The sequence below is a fragment of the Cyprinodon variegatus genome, unplaced genomic scaffold (assembly GCF_000732505.1).
Source record: "Cyprinodon variegatus isolate N-32 unplaced genomic scaffold, C_variegatus-1.0 Scaffold221, whole genome shotgun sequence".
In the NCBI taxonomy this organism is placed as follows: Eukaryota; Metazoa; Chordata; class Actinopteri; order Cyprinodontiformes; family Cyprinodontidae; genus Cyprinodon; species Cyprinodon variegatus.
In genome coordinates this window covers 540,461-560,986 of record NW_015150674.1, presented here as the reverse complement: position 1 = coordinate 560,986, position 20,526 = coordinate 540,461, and the positions used below count along the sequence as shown (strand labels likewise).

At 40.5% G+C, this 20,526-nt stretch overlaps 1 protein-coding gene across 1 annotated transcript; it reads right to left on the bottom strand.

Moving 5' to 3' along the window:
- Nucleotides 1-18,915, bottom strand: limd1 (LIM domains containing 1). The gene is made up of 8 exons (XM_015380800.1): nt 17,456-18,915; nt 10,199-10,300; nt 7,288-7,355; nt 5,506-5,568; nt 4,387-4,517; nt 2,828-2,879; nt 1,531-1,599; nt 1-1,168 (listed from the first exon to the last, which is right to left on the bottom strand). Exons 1-8 carry the CDS (start codon nt 18,456-18,458, stop codon nt 1,034-1,036), a joined length of 1,623 nt encoding a protein of 540 aa, XP_015236286.1. The 5' UTR covers nt 18,459-18,915; the 3' UTR covers nt 1-1,033.
- Between the last annotated feature and the right edge of the window lie 1,611 nt (nt 18,916-20,526).

Here is a 20,526-nt window from a genome sequence, read left to right as displayed (position 1 = left end):
CTATTAAAATTTATTAAATATCTTTACATTATTTAAACAGCTCAAAGTAACCGATAGCTCTTAATCCTATCCAACAGCTGGTTCGGACATTAGGTTTTTAAAGACAATAAACAAAACAGAATTAAGTTAGTAAAATTCAAACATGACAAAACTCTGCAAACCGCCCAGCACATGTGTATGATTCGGTCACAGGCTATGTATAAATTATTCAATGTGTTTTCTATTTGTTTGATTTAAACAATGTTGAGTCAAGAGTGAATAAGGAAAAGCAGACCCAGGATATAAACACCCAGGATCTGCCAGCCTAATGATACACAGAAAACCCAGGAGAGGGACTTAGTTTAACAGAGGAGGAAATAATGCTACCAGGTATTTTAAAGCTGTGTTCCTCAGTTATAAAATAAGAACATCTGTATTGATGTGAATTAGGAAGCACTTGAGAGATTGGAGTCACTGGAGCAGGTGTGTTCAGAAGTCATTGGGTCTATATATCTTTATATGTAGAAAAAATGATGATCATAAATGTCAAGAAATTGCTGCAGAAATAGAAATAATTAACTTTATATTTTTGAATTTTTTTTTTCCTAAAAGTAAATTCAAAACACAACCCAGAAAAAAACTCACAGAATCCACAAAATGAGAACTATCGATGAATTAAACTGAGCTTTCCCTAGAAGCTATGGAGGCACAGATGTGAACCTGAAGACACTCCGAATAGAAAATTAGTAGATCAAAAAATATTTACAAAGACAAACATATTGATATCTTTAGGAAAAATAATTATATGGCACTGCTTGCAAAGTCTGTTTTCAAAATAGAGCTTTGGTATATCACAATGCTTCATTTATGTTTCCTGCTTACATGAAATCCTGTTTCATTAATATTCCCATCCAAACACACAACACAACACAGGAGAGTGACTTAATAAACCGGTCAATCCTCTACAACAAGAATTGAAGACGCCCACTCCTGCTGCCAAAATTTGTAGCTCCTGCTCGGATCCAGCAGGTGTCTCCCTCCACTAACGGAGCTGTTAGTATGTGGAGGCAGCGACTGAAGGAGGACAGCCAGGCTGGATGTGCTTCAGGTGGCAGGAGTGGCAGAGGAGGTGTCCGTTCAGGGGGTAGCAGCGGTGACCCTCTTCATCATTCAGCTCCATGTTGCAGTCCTGGAAAACAAAACAGCGTACAAATCTGATAAAAAACGAGCGCCCAGATGTTCAGTAAATTTCCTCTTTTAAAGAAAACCCAACATAAAAAAAGCTCTGATTTTCCTCTGATAAAATAAAAAAAAAATAACAAAATCAAAGAAAAAGAAGCTGTCAATCAGACCAGGAGTTAAAAAAAACAAACATCAAATCTACATACCTGCTCGACTCAGCACTGCGTAATTACAAAGACTGCAATTAAGATTAGGGATCTGCTCATTAAAACTTCATTTAATGAGCTACTCAGGCTCCAGAGCTCAAAGTCACTGAGCACACTGTTGTTTCATATCTTGCAGGTGAGAGGAGACTTGGTTCAGACTCACCTCACAGTGGTAGCATTCAACATGATAATCTTTGTCCATGGATACGACTCGAATGGTTTCATCAGAGCCCTGGAAGGAAAACCAAGCAGAGAGGGTCGGCTCAGCCAAAGGAGAGTCGTGTTGGATTCAGTTCATCAGGTTGAGTTAAATATTGATGAGTAGGAGCGGAAGGATTTTATGCTTATCGCTAGTTGCTCAATCATTGTTCTTCAGCAGTTTTAATTCATCCAGCTTCTGACATATTAGAACCACATCTATATGATAAATCAGGTGCTTCTGAAGGTAGAGGCCTTAGACTGTTTCAACTGATTAATGCTGTGAAGTGGTGGCCAAACGTCTGAGGCCAACAGCAATATTCATTTTTAACCTGCTTAAGTTTCATCCAGTTTAAATGAGTTTAGTATAAAGGGACTGATCAGATTAAACGCAATTGATCATTAAATTAATAAAAATTTCCCATGATTAAAAAACTAATCTGCTGTCACTATTAGCACTGAAATGGCTTCACGGAAGATTACTGCTCTGTACGCAAGACAGAATTCATAATCAATTATCAAATAATCTAAAACTTCTAACAGAGCTATTCAACTGATCTTAATACGACCAAAAAAAGTCCAGCAGGGTCCAGGACTGTCTGACAAAAAGAAATCACTAAGAGTAGAGTCCAAAAAAAGCTAGGATTCCCACCAGTGCAGAGCTTGTGTGCCAACGACAGCAGGCAGGATTGTGTTTGTAAAAGTCTGATTTTAAGGACTGAAGAAGCGTAGCTCACATGCAATTTTTCTTCATGAGAAACATTCTGCAGGAAGAACCCAGATCTGAATGCAGGGGGACAGAATGTAGTTCTCATTTCCAAAACCTTCCTGTTTGTCACAACCATGAGGCAGAAAAAAATAGGAATGCTGCCATAATAAAAGATCCTGCTGCTTACATATGTAGGTTGAGACTCACTCGTAACCTTGCCTAAAATGATTAGAGTCGGATCAACTCTCCGCAACGATCCACAGATATTTACCCATAGTCTGAACTAGGATGGAGTTTAAAGTTGTTTGTTAAGTTTTTAACCGTTAAGATTTTCAGTCTAAAGCTGGTAAACTCTGCAGATCTCAGTTCTATCTAGAATCCATCGATGGTTAAAAACATGTGAAATGTTCATCACTGAATCATCATCTGACATAGATTAAACTACACTGATTCTCAAGAGAGGAGAATTCATTGCCGTCAGAATCAAAATGTTCTGTATCTCGAAGCATCATAAAAAAGAAAAAAAAAAAATCAGCTGTCAAAAACATCTTACCTCTGAGGGCAGGATGGGCTGGTTACAGGCGGCACATTTAGGAGCCAGAACCCTGAGAGGCAACATGGACAGAAACTTTAATGTACATCACAGCAAAAAGACTTAAAGGCAATTCAATATTCTGCTAAATTAAAACAATAAAAAAAGTCTCCCTATCCATATTTTCAAAGCTTTAACTCACTGAGCCTCTGGAATTTCTTTCTTCTAGATCCAAACATCCTAACTCTCAGAGTGAGATACCAGGTTTTCTAATGTACGCAAAGGAAGAGTGGGAGCAATGAGAACCAAATGATATTCTCTCCACCATGATCTCTGGAGGAAACAACAAGGCTTGTTCAGTGCGAGTGGCCGTGCCTCCAATCAAACATAATAAGGCTCATCTGATTGAAACCAGCAGGAGAACATGTGGGAGCTGCCAACAGGCACGCGCTCCGTGGTGCTGGACATGCTGTCCACATGGAGAGCAGCAGCTGCACCTAAAAGTTTGACTCATAATCAGATGGATTAGAGGTTTTTATTCTTTGGTTCTTGAGTCATAATGAATAGATTCTTCAGAAGCACAGTTGACTTTCATTCTAATGGATGTCAGAGGAACTGGATTTGTCCTCATGGACCCGAACAGCTGTGTCCATACCAGTCTTCACACCTTGAACCAAACAGTGATCTTTTCTCCGGGCTCTCGCCATGCCAGGCTGCTGTTCTCATGTGTCTGCCGAGCGTGGACCTTCAATTTGCATTTGGCAGAAACCTGAGAGAACCTCCCGTCAGCTCAGACAGGTCGTCCCAGTCTCACCCTTCACCAGCAGTATAATTATCACAGAGTTAACAGTTAGTGCTGGGATCCGAGAGACCCCACATACTTTACACTGAGTCACATTTTAGCCACTTGGACTGGTATGCATCCGTAATACAGCGAGTGCAAAAATGTTCATATTTCCTGATTTTAATTCTCATTTTCTTACTTTATAACCACAAAACCTTCAGTATTTGATTTAAATTGTATGTCAATGACCAACACAAGTTTCACATTTTTACATGTTCGGTTAACCAGCTAATTATCCTCTTTTAGGTCTGCCCCCATCCATTATTTTAGTAACTGATTAAATTAGTAATCATTTTTTCAATTGTTCAAGAGGTAATTTAACTAAATTTTCATTTTTGAAAATAAAAAAAACCTTTGACGCTTCATAAAAATGCATTTAAATAAATTATAAAGACAGACAGACGAGATTTCTCATCTTAATTAGAAAATAATCATATATTTTATAATGATTTGTCACAGTTACTGCTATATGTAGCTTTTTCTTTCAGCAAACTGCATGCATCAGAGTCTGTGAACCATTACTCTAAGTAAAAATGCAATTACCAAATTACTTGACTAAAGATAACTTAAATTATTGCTTCCCCACAAATAATCTTATTAACCGTTTTAGCGCAGTTCTCATTCCACCTCACAACTATTCCATGCCCTGTGTTGATCAATTACATACAATCCTAATAAAATACAAGCAGGTGTGAAAAAATGAGGAATAAGTTTATGTGTGTGGCCACATGTTCACCTGTGGTAGTCTTTGACACAGTAGATTTTATTTTCAGTGTCCACGGTGAAAGGAACTCCATCGAGGCTCTCGTTACAGATCACACAGCGGAAACAGCCGGGGTGGTACGACTTCCCCAGAGCCTGCAGGATCTGTAGAAGGAATCCGGTGAAGTACATCAATAACACTTCTGTCCACATTCAAGGTTTCTATCAGAACAAACCCATACATTTGTAAAAAATTGTTTAGAAACATATGATCAGATGACTCTCAATTTCTACCATTTAAGTTGTTTTGGTCCTATTAGAATCAAGGACATAATTTACTCATACAGGAAGAAATTTCACTGGTCAGGTATGATTACAGTCACAGCTGTTGACTCGACCAATAAATTCAGTTCAATTCAGAAAGACTTATTAATACCAAAAGGAAATGAAATGTTGCACTAACTTGTAGGCCGTTTGTCAATGATATGTTATAGGTGTTTATGGCTGTAGAGAGGAAGAATCCTGGACAAGCCTGCATTTAATTTTAAGGCCCAGCCAAGATATAATTAAGGAAATCCATACAATTGGACAGATCCATTTTTCACTTTTTTATAGCTGATATTTAGAAGAAATTTAATTCCTATGTAGGTTTAGAAACAAATGTGAATTTACTGTAATAAATCTTCTTTTATTTGAACGTTTCATACTTTTTTTATACATATTTTTATACAGTTTTCCGAATGCTCTTTACTTTTGTTTGTGTGTGTCTGCTTGTTCACTGATTGTACTAATTGATTTATTTTCTCCAAAAATAATAAAAATTAAGTAAAAAGCAGGGTCTGTTTAAGTTGCCATTACAAAGACTTAAAGGAAAAACCTATAAAGTGAAGAAGAATATGAAGACCTCTAAGTGACATTATTTACTGCGTTATGAACACCAGCAGACTTATGCTATGAGAAATCCGTCATTTGATGACATCATTTGAAAACTTTGTCTTCTGCCTGTAGCTGTGGGAGCAACACACTGTGCTCCCACCTGAGTTTTACCTCCACATGTGAGCGCACAAAGCTCAGGGGAATATAATTCAGACGTTTCTGTCTGGTTCTGAGTCACGCACCCAGTCAGCCAGAGAGAGAAGAAACAGACACTCACCATGTCCATGATCAGATGTCCACATGCGTTACACTTATCGGCAGACTGTTGGAAGCCAGAATACTTCAGAGAAAGAGAGAGAGAAAGGAAGAAAACAAATTCTTTTGAATTTTGGTTGCAGAGAATGAGATTTCCACCTTTGAGTCTGGGATCTGAACAACCACAATCTGTCTTTCTGTCTGTCTGAACTCCAGCCAGTTAAAATAAACCACAACTACTGCTTTGAACTGCTTGAAAGCCTTCTACTCTAGAAAGGTTTTCAAGCCTTGAAAAAAAGAGTGTTTTGTTTTGATTGTGGAACATTGAGGGGGAATAGGAGCATTCAGACATCAGACATCTGACCTACAAGCTGTTGAAAGCATTTCTGAAGAACTTTCAGTTTTGGTGTTTTTGGCTCCCCCAGTGGACAAAAGCTATATTGATTTGTCTAAAGGAAGACAGCATTTCCCATGAGAACAAGTGCATAGCGTGGTAAAATCCTGATCTACCAATCACCTGCAGATAGAATTAACTAAGGCCCCGTCCACACGAAGTCGAACCCTGGCCTAAACGCACAAATTTTTCACCAAACCAGCCTCTCATCCATACGAAGCCGGCGTTTTGGGGGTCTGTAAACGATCTTTTTTTATTAAGCCTTCAGAGTGGGAAGATTTTGAAACTCCGTTTTCGCGTTTCTATCTTTAAGCTCTAACCGCATTTTTTTTCTTACACGCATGCGTCATAGCGTCGCCTCTAAACACGCATGCGCGACACAGTATCACAACAACAATGGCGGCGTACTGTGTTGAATGGTTGCTGCTCATGCTACTCACCCTGCTGTCGGGCTTACAACAGAATCTTCTTCTTCTGGAATATCTCCAGGAAGAACAGAGCAATATCGACGACATAGTTCAGCACCTGAATTTGACTGAACCACGAAAATGGGCAACCATGTATAAATATTACTGCGCATGCCCAACATTTCATTGCCTGTTTTCGCCTATTTTTGCTTTGGCACCACAGCGCCACTTACAGGCCTGGCATACATTTTGCAGCGTTTTCATGCATTCGTGTGGTCGACATTTATTTTACGTCTCCGTCTTTACGACAAACGTTCTGGAAAATATTAGCGTTTCTTGTCCGTTTTGACTTCGTGTGGACGGGGCCTAAATTTCTGTCTCCAGTGGCTGTGTGAAAGACGATTAGCAATGAGGTTATTAAATAAAACAACATCATATGACGATGTTGAAAATAAGAAATGTTTAACTTTGGTTTTGAACCGTATTTCTGCAATGCTTGAACTAGATCAGATCTAATTGTTTTGGCATTGATTTTTATGGATGACCACACTACATACATAATCATCTTCACCAACAGAACTAAAGAACTGTAATGTTCTAAATGAACTAAATTAATGAAATAAATTATTTTGATAATAACCCTTACAAAACAAAAACCTGACAAAACATAGCGCATTACTAAGCTGACTGTGCTCAATGCAATCCTGAGAATATATTTGCAGAGGTTTTCAAAAAGTGCTATAATAGCCTGACTGCCCTTTAACCTTTAAAGAAAAACATCTTCTCGGTTTACAGATCTCCTTCCAGTCCAGACTACATAAGCCAGCTGACATGAAGCGGTTGTGTTAGGTGCTGGAAACAGGTCCCAAGGTCAATGCTGAAGTTTTGCTTTAAGTGTTAGTGAATGCACCCACCCCCCGTCTAATTTCACCTCCTATTTCCCAATAAGAGCATGGGCCCACATGGAGGCAAAGAGATCATTGATTTGATATTGATCACCCACCAGGAAGTCCTCTTCACAGTAAACCTTCCCTCCAACGTAATAGAAAGCCTTCCCTCTGAGCCTTCGACCTGCAAAAACAGACAGAGAACTTAGCTGATCTTCATCACCATGAAAAAAGAAAGTCGACGTCAAAATGTCAGAGTGGAAAATCCTGCATGAGCTATGATCGGAATCTCAAAAAATAGTTCCAGCGCAAACGCGTGACGACTGCGGTGATTAATTACAGCCATTGGAAGTTAATGGCCTCTCTTTTAATATTCACCACATCCGAGCTGATAAATCAAAGAGCGGGTCTTCATTTAACAGTGTGGGGGGGGGGGGGGGGGCAATGCAGAGCAGCCTGTCATGGTCGGGACCAGAAACGCATCTGGATCAAACACTGGTGTGGAAAATGCTGATTATATCCAATTACCAGACAGGTGCAAGAGATTAAGCACCCTTCTCTGTTTGATTTCACAGCCAGCGCAGGCCGAAGCCCGCAGCGGCCCGCTGCGTTCCACTCCTTGTTCCGTTCCAGTGTCGCTACACATGGTTGGTAGGTTTCCTGTCTGTCTGTGTATGGTCTGGAGTTTGCTTCTTATAACAATACACACACACACTCCCCAAAGCTTCTTACTTATTTCACACAGCAGTTCTAGCTCAGGTCCCACAGGAAGAGGAAACATTCCTCAAATACTCTGACAGGGGTTGGGGGGTTAGGGAGGGGACAGCAGGGGAGAGAGGATGGGGTAACCTTTATTTCTGGTATTTACCTGATAATCTGACTCAGGATCTTTCTAGCAGAGGAAATTTAAACGTCAAAAATCCTGTTTTAGGTAATAAATTAGGTTAAATGAATTAAATATTTAACTGGATGAGGATAATCTCACCCTGAATTGACAACAAAGTGCTGATGGGTCACACCCAGCACTACATTTGCTCATTTTAAAGGTAGAAAACCTGGGTAATTATTGACCAAACGCCTCAGAGCAAAGTCCTCTTCTCAAGTAGGATAAGGGGAGTAAAAGGAAGCTATGGGCTTTTTCCTCTTCTTCAAATTCCTGTCATTTTTTTACCTCAGTGAGTTAAATAAGGAAAACTTTAAGCTTGTCTAAAAAGATAAGGGCTTAATTAAAGTCAGGCGTCAGGAGTGATGACTCCAGGAGCCCTAAGAAGGACGACCTCTGTTTCTCTTTCATAAAAATGTAAAACACCTGTGGGAAGGACGAAACACAAAGCCCTTTTTCTGATTAAAAACATTCTGCTAGTTCTCTAGAGTAATCCTCCTATTCGTAGAACATAAAATAAAAAAGAACATAACCAACTGAGAGTGACCCTGGGACGTGACCACGACATAAAGTCGATTCAGCCTCGCCTTCCATCATTTTCTGTTCTGATTTGAAAGAGGCCAGCAGCCAGTTCTGGGAAGTTAAAATGAAGGAGTGTGTTTTCAGAGCTATAACCAGGGCAGGTTCTACCTTCAACATCAACCTCCCGCAGCAAAATGCAGCAGCAGCTGTGGCTTGCAATCAAAGCGATGCTGAGAAATCAGATGGTTGATCAGCCACGAGTGAAGACCATCTGGACAGAAACACCAAAATCGTATCTTTTACCGGCCAGCAAATGCACCATAGGTTAGGTGAGGCTCCTCAGAGAAGAATCAAATTCTTCAAGAAATGTTGCCTTCATGTTTCCTCTATGCTGCTGCGTGCGGTGGGACGTGCGCTGCAGCTGAATGGCTCCCCTGTCCACACACTGTCCTCCATCTATTTACACTCAGTGGGTCCTACATGGGCCCCTATTCCTGCATTCCTCCCTGGATGACATGTTTTTTTCCTGTGGCCACTTAAAAGCCAGCACAACCCAAATGCCCTCTCATGGAGCAAACTATGAGAGGTATGTAGAGTGTAAACTATGACCCCCTCCACCGCCGCCCCCCACCCAAACCATCATGTCAGACATCAGCCTCAATCTGAGCCACAATGCCTCCGTCTCTTTTATCTCCCACACACACAGGACAGAGGGGCAGGGAGAAACGCAGAGATGTTTATCACACGTTTCAGAGCCAAATTGTCCGCTGCAAAGCAGCTGCACAACAATGAGCCTCAGCGGGGGGTTCACCAAAACAGTGGCACAAATACTCCACATACCCGTGAACTGAAAACTGGAGCAGAGATTTTCATTTGCTGTGATGAAGAGGCGGGTCGTCTTTCAGGAAGGGACACTCAATCAGTTATTAGGTATGAAGATGAGGAAATATTTAGAGGAAAGGATTATTTAATATGAAGCGTTAATTCAAACAATATACCTTCAAGGAGTGTTAAAAGGAAGACGCTCAAACTTTTGCAATTTCTTTTTTGTTAAAAACATTCAAACTTTCTTGCACTCTTTAAATTGCTACATTTTTTATGTTTACTATCAAGCAGAAAGAGGGAGTACGTAGAAATGGGTAAAACAATATATATAAAAAAAGAACAAAAAGCCTGAAGAAAAAGGCTAAATCTAAGGTAAAACCAAGAGGGATTCAAAACATAAGCACAGTAGTTCTTGTAGAGAGCATCTTCAAAAGCTAGAGAACTCCTCCTCCTAGAAAGTCACACAAGCAGAAAAAGACATCCAGCCTCAAGTTCTGCATATCTTTAGCCAAAAGACTCTTCTACTTGCAGGTTGATGCATCAGGCAGGTAAATGGTTCAAACTGTCTTTGTGTGGGCTGAAAGAGAGGCCGACACACCCACTAACCAAACACCAGCAATACATGATAGTAATCCCTCCATAATTGTGTGCATTTACGAAGGGAAGTAAACGACAGAGGAAGGTGCCACTTTCATTCAGAGCCACATAAGCAGCCTGTTATTAAGGAGCCATAAGCTCCATAGGAGGATTTGGATGAGAGGCCAAATTCTCCACGTGGTGTAGGTGTGCGTACTTACTGCAGGCACTGCAGGTGAAGCAGGTGTCGTGGTAGAGGTTACCCATAGCCTGGCAGGCCTGGTTGGCTCCATAAACCGCCTTGTTACACTTCACACAAAGTCCTGGAACATAACACAGCGACATTAAGACCATTCTCTAAGTATTGACAGAGAAATGCAACAAATCTGAGCAATTAAAAACGGCTATCCTAAAGCAAACACAATACACTGCAGGATTAGTTTATCCGGAATAAAGTCAGGAAGTTGATATAGTAAGCTGTTTCTGTAAAAAGGGAAATATCTTCCAGCGTGTTTGCTTGACTTGGCTCCAAAAGCTGGACTTGTGTTAATAAAAAGAGCTGATAAAAATCAAAGTGTGCCCGCTCTCACTGCACTGTCTGTTTGGGTGGCTAGAAATAAAGACAGTGGAGTGGAGTCTGTTTAATGATCGCACGCCCACTCAAGCTAAAGGATGAGCAATCAAAATGTGGAGAGAAAATAAGCCGTCTGTGGGTTTTTGTGGCAAATAAAATCCTTGTTAGCAACATTGAGGTTTTTCTTTTTGTTTTAGCCCATCTATCCATATATCCGCCTGTACTAAAGCAGCTGAACATTTCATATTAAACATAAAATCATAGTAATAGTTATATATCAATCAAAACCAGTCAGTCTAAACTAAGTATGAAAGTTTTTTTTTTTTTTTAGAACGAAGGGATTTTTGAGTTGCTCAAGCTTTAGTCTTCATTGAAATCAATGTTGAATCAACACCTTATTTTAAATAAAGCATTGACTTATGCTGACTTCCAATTAAATTATGTGCCTGCTTGGTCATAATGATCCCTTAATTATTAACAAACAAATAATAAATAAAAGCTACCCTACAAAGTACTAAAGGAGATGGTCTTCCATCTTCCATGGACTTAAAATCATTCAAAATGTGAAATAATCAAACTTTGTCAGTCTCTGAAAACTGTAAAAAGGATCATTTTACGGCCCAAGATACAGATTTAACATCTGCTTTAATGCTAAATGTGAAACTATGACTTAAGAAAAAATAATAAAAACTTTGGCCTGACTATTTTTTTTTATCTAATCAGTAGAATTTCATGATCAACAACAAAACCATTAAATAAAGCAAATCATCAGCACTCATCATCGTTATGTATAAGTTTCATATATATATTCTTAGAGGCTAAATTCATATATCAGAACATCTTGATTTTTCAGGCCTTCAGACAAGGCTGTGAGTTTCTCAGGTTCTGGAGATCATAAGGGACACCAGCCGTACGTTTGACTGGATCTCTAGTTCTACAAGTTTTTTTTAAAGGGACTTAGAAGTGAAAAATTCAATCTGAGGTTTATGTGTTAACCACACATCAGCTACCAAATCAATCAGCTGTAGTGTGACCTTACAGTGTGTAACCAATACAGCACTGATGGAGGGTGAAACCTCTCAGTGTGTGAATGTATATGCCTGGGCTCTGAGTTATTTGTGTGTGTTTTTTTATAGAAAACTCCTCAGGGACTCTGAATTGGAGCCCAGTAGAGGAGGTCCGCCCAGCCCTGCTCCTCCTAGAGCGCTGACAAAGAACCTTCTGTTTCCAATGTATCCAACAAACATCACATGGCTGTCTCCTTCCATAAACAACCCCACTGTTTTACTTAATAACGCTGCTGAACAATTTTATTGGGAAAAAAAACTTTGAAGTTATAATTTATTCTAAAATTTGATTAAAAAACAACAAAAGCCAAAGTATAAGGCCACTAAACATCAATCTTCATCTGGGGCTCGGATGGTTGGAGAGGCGATTTAGAGATAACAGGAGGATATTATTTTTATAAAGCAAAGGAATTCTGCTCTGCTATTTGGTTTACATACAAACACAGTTATAAACTCAAACTACTCAACTAAAGCAAGCAATAGTCCCTTTTTCTGAGAGAGGTAGATTGAGATAAACTAGAAAACTGTGCATTTCCTAAACATGATAAATTATTAGCAATCTCCTCTGAACGTTTTTGTTTCATCAAAATTTTTAAAAAAAACTTTTCTTTTCTGCAGATTCTGTCTTTAAAAGTCTGCTTATAAAAGACGCTGTTTGGGTTCAACCTGGGGGAAGGGAAGCAAAACACGCAGCCATGCTTCTCTTTCTACCTTCCTCACCTTTTCCAGCTGTCACAACTCTCAGTCAGCCTACTGCCAGATATTCCACTAACCCTTTTTTTATTTTAGAGGACTACAAATCCCATCGATTTCTCTAAAGTGTCTGACAAAATAACAGCCTTATCATTTTAGGATGAAGTCTTACTGTCAAGTCAGGTTTTCCCTTCAGCTAAAGATTTCCACTCTGTCTGGTTGCTGAATGCGTCTCTGACCTTTGCTACAGCTAATTGCCTTTCCATGAAGTTTCTATGGGAGTAACGAGTCAGGGTGTCTGTGACTCGCACTGATGGGGCTCAGGAAGCTGTATGCGGAGAGACCAATTACAGCTGGCAGCTTGTTCGTGTGAAGAGCTGTTGGAGCGGCGCACCAGCGGTGGATATACAGATGTAGATACATTTATTTGTTCATCAGAAGAAATAATGGGAAGGTGCGGCAGCATAATCTCACACGAAAATAACTTTTAATTTGAGAGCATTGGTTTAGAGTGAGAAAAATGTGATGATTATTCAAGGAAACTGTAAAGTAGTCACATTTTTTTTTAAGTATTCAGTTAAATCCGAGTTTCTGGGAGCTTTTATTAAGTAATTCCTCCCAACTGGGTATTTGGGAGAGCAGCCAGGAAAAAGCTCTGCCCTCTCCCCAACCGTCACCAACTTAAGCATGTGGAGTTTGCTAAAATCTGAGACTTTCAATGAACCACACCTTTTGTTTCGATGGGAGATTTTACTTTTTGGTAACAAACTCCAGGTGGGTTGGTCATAAAAGAAGGAGTGAATATATGGGAAAAGTATCTCACGTACATAATTAAGCATGGCAGAGGAGCCATGATGCTCTGGAACTTGGTTAGAATGTGTTTCTTAGATCGACACTAACTGGGTTTCTGAAAAACCTGTGAGCTGAGCGAGGGTAACTGAACTCTAAATGAGGTAAGACATCAATGATCAGCCTCTGTCTGCAACTTCAATCTTGTCAAATGTTACAAAAGATCGTGGAGCCAGAAAAAGTGTCCGTGTCGGCGCCAATAAGCTACATGATAAACAGAAGGTAAGAATCTACATCAAATCCTGTAAATTATGCAGGAAGGTTTCATTTATTGATTCATTTCCTAACTTTTACATTCGCACGCAGAGCGACTCTAAATTCTGAGCCGACGCAGGATATTAGATTCTTTCAGCTTCCGTGGGGCATAACTTCTCAGAAAAAGACGTTCGAATGTGGATGAGGGGCTATCACACCCACACAGGAGACAGGGAGCCTCCAAAGCCTGCCAGAGCAGAAGCCAAAAAAAAAAATCCCTGGGAAGAGTTAACATGGCGCTTTTTTTACTAGACAGCCAGATGGGATGAATTAATCCGTCATCTTAGCGCAACATTAAATCCTCCAGTGATTTTGTGTAAGTGTGTGTTTGGGAGACTCTGGTCCCACCACGTCTCTCCATCTTGGGGGAACTTGACTGTAAATCTCACATTCTTTTAGTCTCATGTGGCCAAATATAAAAGACACTTCCACAAACTTTGCCCCCAAAAAGCTCTGTCATCCACTCATCCATTCATCTGCACACCAGGCTCCCCTACAGTTGTCTGGGTACCATCGCCCCACCTTCTCCTTTGTGTCCAAAACCCTTGTTTAAAAAAAAAAAAAAGATTCCTGCAGGCATTCTTCTGCGTTTCCCCAGTGCAGCTATTTGGCACCGAACACGGTTTCCCAGAACCTACATCTGCAGTTATACCGATCGGCAAAGAGTAGTCATGGGAAATGTGATGCATCTGGTCTAAGGAGACGCCACTCGGTGAAAGCCGCGTTGACAGAGACTTTTAGAAACACACTCCACATAGTTTAACATAAACTCCCAAATCTGATTTTAATAATCCTACAGCTGCAGTCGTGCTACTGCAACACTGATAATAAAATGTGCAAAAGACTTTAAAGACATTTCCTCTTTTTTATACTTATAAAAAAAAGCCATACATTTTTCTTTATCTAGCATGAATGCATGACTCATGATGAGACATGGTCTGGTGGGAACCTCCAAATTGGAACAACTAAATGTGTGGGCTGTGTGGGATAGAGCATGCAAAACTGTGTACTTCTACACGCATTTAGCATATTATAACCAACACTTTTTATGGCTGTTCTTGAGTGCTGTATTGTCCCTAATGTCTGCCATGCCAGGAAGATATCTACAAGTTTAATCGTGACAGTCAAGTGCACTGCAACTTCTTCCTCTTTGCACACCAACACAAGGGGAGGTGGGGGTGATGGGTGCTGTGAATTGCAATCGTGACATTCCAGCTGGAAATTCCTCCCGGAAGGAGGAAACTGTGAGGGCTTTATCTGCAACGCGGCGCTACGTTATCCATCACCCATCCAGCCACAGGCACCTTTTTTCCATCGCTAAAATAAAACGGCATGTTTTCTTATATCTGAGTCATCCAAAGTGTCCAGAATTATCATAACTCTGAACATTCACCCCAAACTTTGATGGATCATGAGGTCAATGTTTAAAGGTGCTTCAACTTTTTATAGAGCAAAACCAGACGGTTCAGGTTTATTCCGATGCAGCCAAAACTGAACCAACTGTAACAAACTAATAACAAGAGCATCATCCTTATCACCTTACAAGCATTTCTCCCTCTATTATCAAGCTGGAAAAGGAGAGCATTGATCAGATGCACCGATCCAGTTTTTTCCAGTCCAATCCGATACTGATATATGCCAATATCTGGTGCTGACCCAATTCAACTGTTGGATGAATGAACAATTATATCTTACCATGCGAGTGAAGGCTTCAGCATTGATAAAAATATTATAGAAAGTAAAAAAAATGAGTGCAGATATAAATGTACTTTATATTATTTAAAGGTGCCGATGCGGTTTCTTTAAAGTTGACCAATCTGCTCCAGTAGAACAAATAACGCTCGCTGTGCTGCAAGTAGAGACGGGAAAATATAAAGCTTGAATTTTCCTCTCCATCCTATGTCAGCCAGCGGCTCCATCACTTTTACACAAAAATGGTGTTCTCACCTGCAGAACCCCCCCCTAAAACTGCTGGTTAGTTAGCCCAGTTTCTGTCAGGGATCCGTTTACCATTTCTAAAGGAAGTTATTATTGGGACTGATCCAAAAGATCATGAAGAGGCTGCACTTCATCCAATTTAGATTAGACTGATGGGACTACCAGGAGCGCCAACCGCTCTGACATCAGGATGAGGCAGGTGCAGCAGTGGAGGTGAATAAATAGCCGATCCTATTGTAGGAACGCAGCTGCTTAAGAAATATTTTGTTCACAATATTCTGTACTGAAATTTAAAAATGTCACACAAGCAGAAGTTTATAATGAGAATCAGTTGGAGTATCTATGGAAAGCCAAAAGGGCCATATATAAACGCTCCTATTACTTCAAAGATTGATTGATTGAGTCATTGTACGAAAAAGTGAGGGATTCGGCTGATGTGCTGATGAAAAGGCAGATGGTTTGTTGAACCACAGTAACATCAAGCTGGTAGCTACGTTACAAGGACACAATCGGATTACAGGCCTGATCAGATCATAAATGTTTAACGGAAAAATGTCAGACTGAAAATTTTGATCCGATTCTGTCCGATAGGAAAGAAATTGAATGCCGAAAGAGAGAGGTGGTCTTTCTTCTTGTGAAATAATCTCCACTTATCACGTGTGCAATGCCAGCATGACATTTTTCTCTTTACTCCTAAACTTCATTCACCGGCTCCTGGTCCTTGGTGGAGGAGGTGGCACTAAATGTAATGAGCGGATGAACTTGCCATCCTTAGGTACTGCTGGGCCCTTAACTAATGATCACCAAAAACAAAAGTATGGATACAAAGATGATACGAAGGTCCATAAAGGAAAAACATAAAAAGACTGAATAACTGAAGAAAAAGAAATGAGGGGGAGAAACAAAGCTGGAGTTGAAGAAGAGAGGACAGGTAAGGGCTGGCTAATAAAACAGGCAGCTTCTTCTTCTACAACTAAAGCATTTCTGGAAAACTAGACAGTTTCGCGCATCCTTAAAGGATTTAATCTGATGAACATCTGGTATATGTATACACACGTCATGTATGTTTTTATTTAGTGTCACAGAGATTTTAAATTTCCGATCAACCAAGGTTTAGATTGGATCAGATGTTTTGCATGTTAACATAGCTGTTGGGTCTTGAGGCTTGGAGTTTTGCAGTCTCAGCTTAGATTAAACATAATCTATGCTCTCAGTCAGAGTCCAGTTCTTCATTTAATCTGATGATGTTGAGACACTTTTCAAAAAGAATATGATAAGACTTCAAGCTATGATGCAATGAGGAAGAGGGAAATATTTTGTTTCCAAGGTGTATAAATCTAGAAGAGTCATACCCTAAAGCATTTGGTTAGACATTATTTTGATTTAGGCTGCCTGAACACAAATGCCAAAGTTTTGGTGGTAAAACTTTCAAAAGGCATGTTTTTTCTTCCATATACCACTATTTTGTGTTTACCTACCACATTCAAAAGGATTGTTTTGCATTGTAGCTGTTACATTTCAAAGTTTAAGGGGCTTAAGAACTTTACAACGCACTATGAGTAGCAGCAACCTCAAAACCTCTGCTGATGTCTCACCGCACCTTCGGCCACATCTGCAACTAGAGAAGCTTGTTCACTATTGGCTCCCAAACTCCACCACTCACAGGTGCTGTTAGTCATAGCTTCTCTTTTTCCCAGCATTCAGAGAAACTAACACGTGCTGAAGCAGGTAGGGAACGTTCAGTTTGGAAGAACCTCAAAATGTGCAAGCTCAGGTCTATGGAAGTCATTAGCTAAAAAACAGTGGAGGCCTTTGTTAGTCAAGCTAAACAACAGGGGGGGAAACAGCCACAAACAAACAAAACAGCGTAGTGATGATATTTAGATGCTGAAGCTCTAATTGCTTTCAGTCAACAATCTAAAAGTGATCTATAATAGAAAGCAGAAAGAAAGCAGCCATTTTTACTGGCTTTTTTAAAGGTTTTGTCTTCTACAAGGTGAATTAAAGCTCATAAATTGAACTGTATGTCTGAATAAGTCAAAAGCAGGTGGGTTTAGGTTCTTAAATGTGTGGGCGGTTGTTCTACCCAGCTGGTGTCTTACCAAAGTAGTCTGATTTTGGTTGTGCATCCATTTCTTTCTCCAGCTGCTTGGTGAGCGCCTCTAATTTGATTTCAGCAGCAGTTGGTCCCTGTTCCAGTGGAAGCGAGGTCTGAGGAGATGCTATCTGGATCGCCTTAGGGGACGATGGACCAACAGGACCATCACTGGTAACTGGTACCCCGGCGGAGGTTTGGCTCCAACTTGGAGCCTGACTTTTCGGAGGTGAAGAGGTCAGCCGGGCTTTAGGCTGGGCTGTTTCAGGGAGAAATGAAGCAGCTGCAGGATCATCGTGGTTGGAGGAGGTCAAGTAATGATGGAGGTCAGCTTCACCTGTGAAGCTGCTCAGAGGTGAGGTAGGGGGGGCATCTGATGCTGCAGTCCAAGCCCTGTCTGACCCAGCAAAGCACAGAGGGCTCTGATGGGCTGCTGGTGATGGACTGACAGCTGGAGATGCCTGCAGGCGCTGATGGGAGGCGGGGGTCCCTGAGGGAAGCTGGCTCTCTCTGGAGGGGGCCGCAGGGTGCAAAGCATTAGATGTACTTTCACAAGTTGCTATAGAAGAGTTATGCTGAATGGAGGACGGTGGCTCTAAGCGCTCCTTGTTGTCAGAATTACTTCCGTAGCTATAAACCCTGCTGGCCGGTGGTTCTGGATGGATGTACTGGTTCCCAGGAACCGGTCCGGACAGGATCGGGGGCTTCGCCGCCGTCTCTCCCGGCTGCCTGGAGCTGTTGATCGGCGGTCTGTCCTTGGTGTAGTGAGCGCTGCCGTGGTGGCCACCGTTCATTTTAACGACCTGGCTGCTTTTTGCCATCTCCTCTTGCTGCTTCTGCATGTGTATTTTAGTCATTTTGGAGGCAAAAACCCTCCGAGTCTCTTCAAAGTCCGGGTTGTTTCCCGCATCCCTCCTCATTCGAAACAAACCGTCTCTGGATGCTTCATACATGTTTAAATCTTCGATAAACTTACTCGCTTCGAGCCCCAAATCCTCGTATTTATCCATTTTTAAAACAAAAAAACGGATACGTTTCCTTCGATAGAGTTTGGAGAAGTTAAATTTGATTCACTGAGATTAAACAGCTCTTTATAAAAGAAAAACAAAGTAAATAATAGCACAAGTATTTTAGATGAATCCAAACTTCTCCGCAGTGAATGAAGTTTTCCGCGCTGGATCCGTCAGTTGAGCCTAAAGAAGCCGCCGTCTGTCTGAGCGAGGAGGCGAACTGATCCAGGATCAGATGCTCCGGCTGGACAGGACGACCCCCTCCCTCCCTCCTCCGGTTTCACCGTCCCACAGAGAACCCTTCATCTACAACTCTCCTCTGCGCTTCGAACAACACAAAGATAAAACAATAAAAGTTTACCAAAAACTAATAATACTTGGCTAATTTCGGGGAAGGGGGGTTGGTTGACGGGTAGAACTTGTTTCCCGAACTGAACGGAACCATACGTGGCCACCGGTAGGCAGTTAGGACCCAAAGCCCACAGCTGACTTATTAAAGGCACAGCAGCAACATTTAAAATACCGATTCCCTTTTCTTTAGCATAATTAACAGTTCAGAGGGATGAAATAATCGCTATAAAAATGTTTTTTTAAGTTCCCCAACGCCGATATCTTGAAAAAAAAATGTTTTATGAATGAAGCCCCTTTCACTTTGTTACCCATAAAGAAAGTCCACGTCATTTATGACATATGTGCCTAGAAGTCCCTTGATCTGATCTAATTAAATACACAAATTAAAGATACTGTTGAAAGAAAGCCGTGAGAATGTCAGGATAAATATTGTCACTTGTCATGAATGGTAAGAGCCAATATATAAACTCGCTATTCTCTGAGGCACGGTGATGGAGGCGTCATGCTTTTGGGATATATTCCTTTAGCAATGAGAGAGTGGATAAAGTTCATATGAAGATGGATACAGCTAAAAACAAGACAAAAAGGACAAGTAAAAAAAAATGCAAAAGGCTTCAAAAACTCATGACTTTTCTAGCCAAAGCTACAGTGATGTGATTTAGATCAGGCATCCCCAACCTCGGTCCTCGAGGCCCACTGTCCTGCAGGTTTTAGAGGTTTCCTTGCTCCAGCACAGCTGATTTTAATTGAAAGCTGATTAACAGGTTTTTGCTCTACTGCATTCATTATAATTAGCTGTGCTAAAGTAGGGAAACCTCTAAAACCTGCAGGACAGCGGCCCTCGAGGACCGAGGTTGGGGATGCCTGATTTAGATTATAGTAGATTTATGTGGTAGAATGGCCTAGTTAAAGTTCAGAGGTGAGAATACCCAGCAATTTGTGGCTATGATGATAAATAAATGGCTGGGTTAATGCTATGATTATTTGCCTATGTATTTTAATTGGTGCTACTTTGTATTTTATGCTTCATATTTTAGAGCACTTTGGGACACTTCTCTGAGAAAGGTGCCATATACATAAACGTTACTTACTTACATATAAATTAACTTTTAAGATCTTTGTTTGTACAAATTATGACAAGTCATTATGTTTTTTTTACTCTACAATGCTGAACTTCAAGCAAATTGAATAGTTTTGCAAGCCAGTGTATTTTTTTTTTTGACATAATGTTAGCTGTTAAGTTATGTTAGCTGTTAACCCCGCCTCTCGCTCATTGACTGCTGGAGATAGGCACCAGCACCCCTCGCGACTCCACTCAGGACAAGCGTGTCAGATGATGGATGGATGCAAATTCGAGACAACATGAAAGACAGAAGGTGAAAGAACCCATAGAGAGTTTTTACATAAAAGTCCATAAAAGATGTCAAAGTAACAACACTACTCAGAATAACTAGCAACAAAACATGACTAACTCAAACCAACTACTCAGGCAGGGTAGTTCATCGCAGGACAACAAAGAGACATACAGCAATGCACATAAACACACCTAAGGACAATTTAGAGAAGCCGATTAAACTACCTGTCCATAGCTGTATATTGATTATTTATTCTCCAGGTGCATAGTTTTTTTATACTGTTAAAACACTTTACATTATGGTATTTTATTGTTTATCTTTTATCTGGAAGTTGTTATTCTTATACATTTTTAAGCTCAACA

Coding starts and splice junctions, on each gene's coding strand:
- limd1 (XM_015380800.1), bottom strand. CDS start 18,458: ATGGATAAATACGAGGATTTGGGGCTCGAAGCGAGTAAGTTTATCGAA. Junction 5,569..7,287: donor ACTGTGAAGAGGACTTCCTG/GTGGGTGATCAA, acceptor CTTTCTCTGAAG/TATTCTGGCTTCCAACAGTC. Junction 1,169..1,530: donor TTGAATGCTACCACTGTGAG/GTGAGTCTGAAC, acceptor TTTGTTTTCCAG/GACTGCAACATGGAGCTGAA.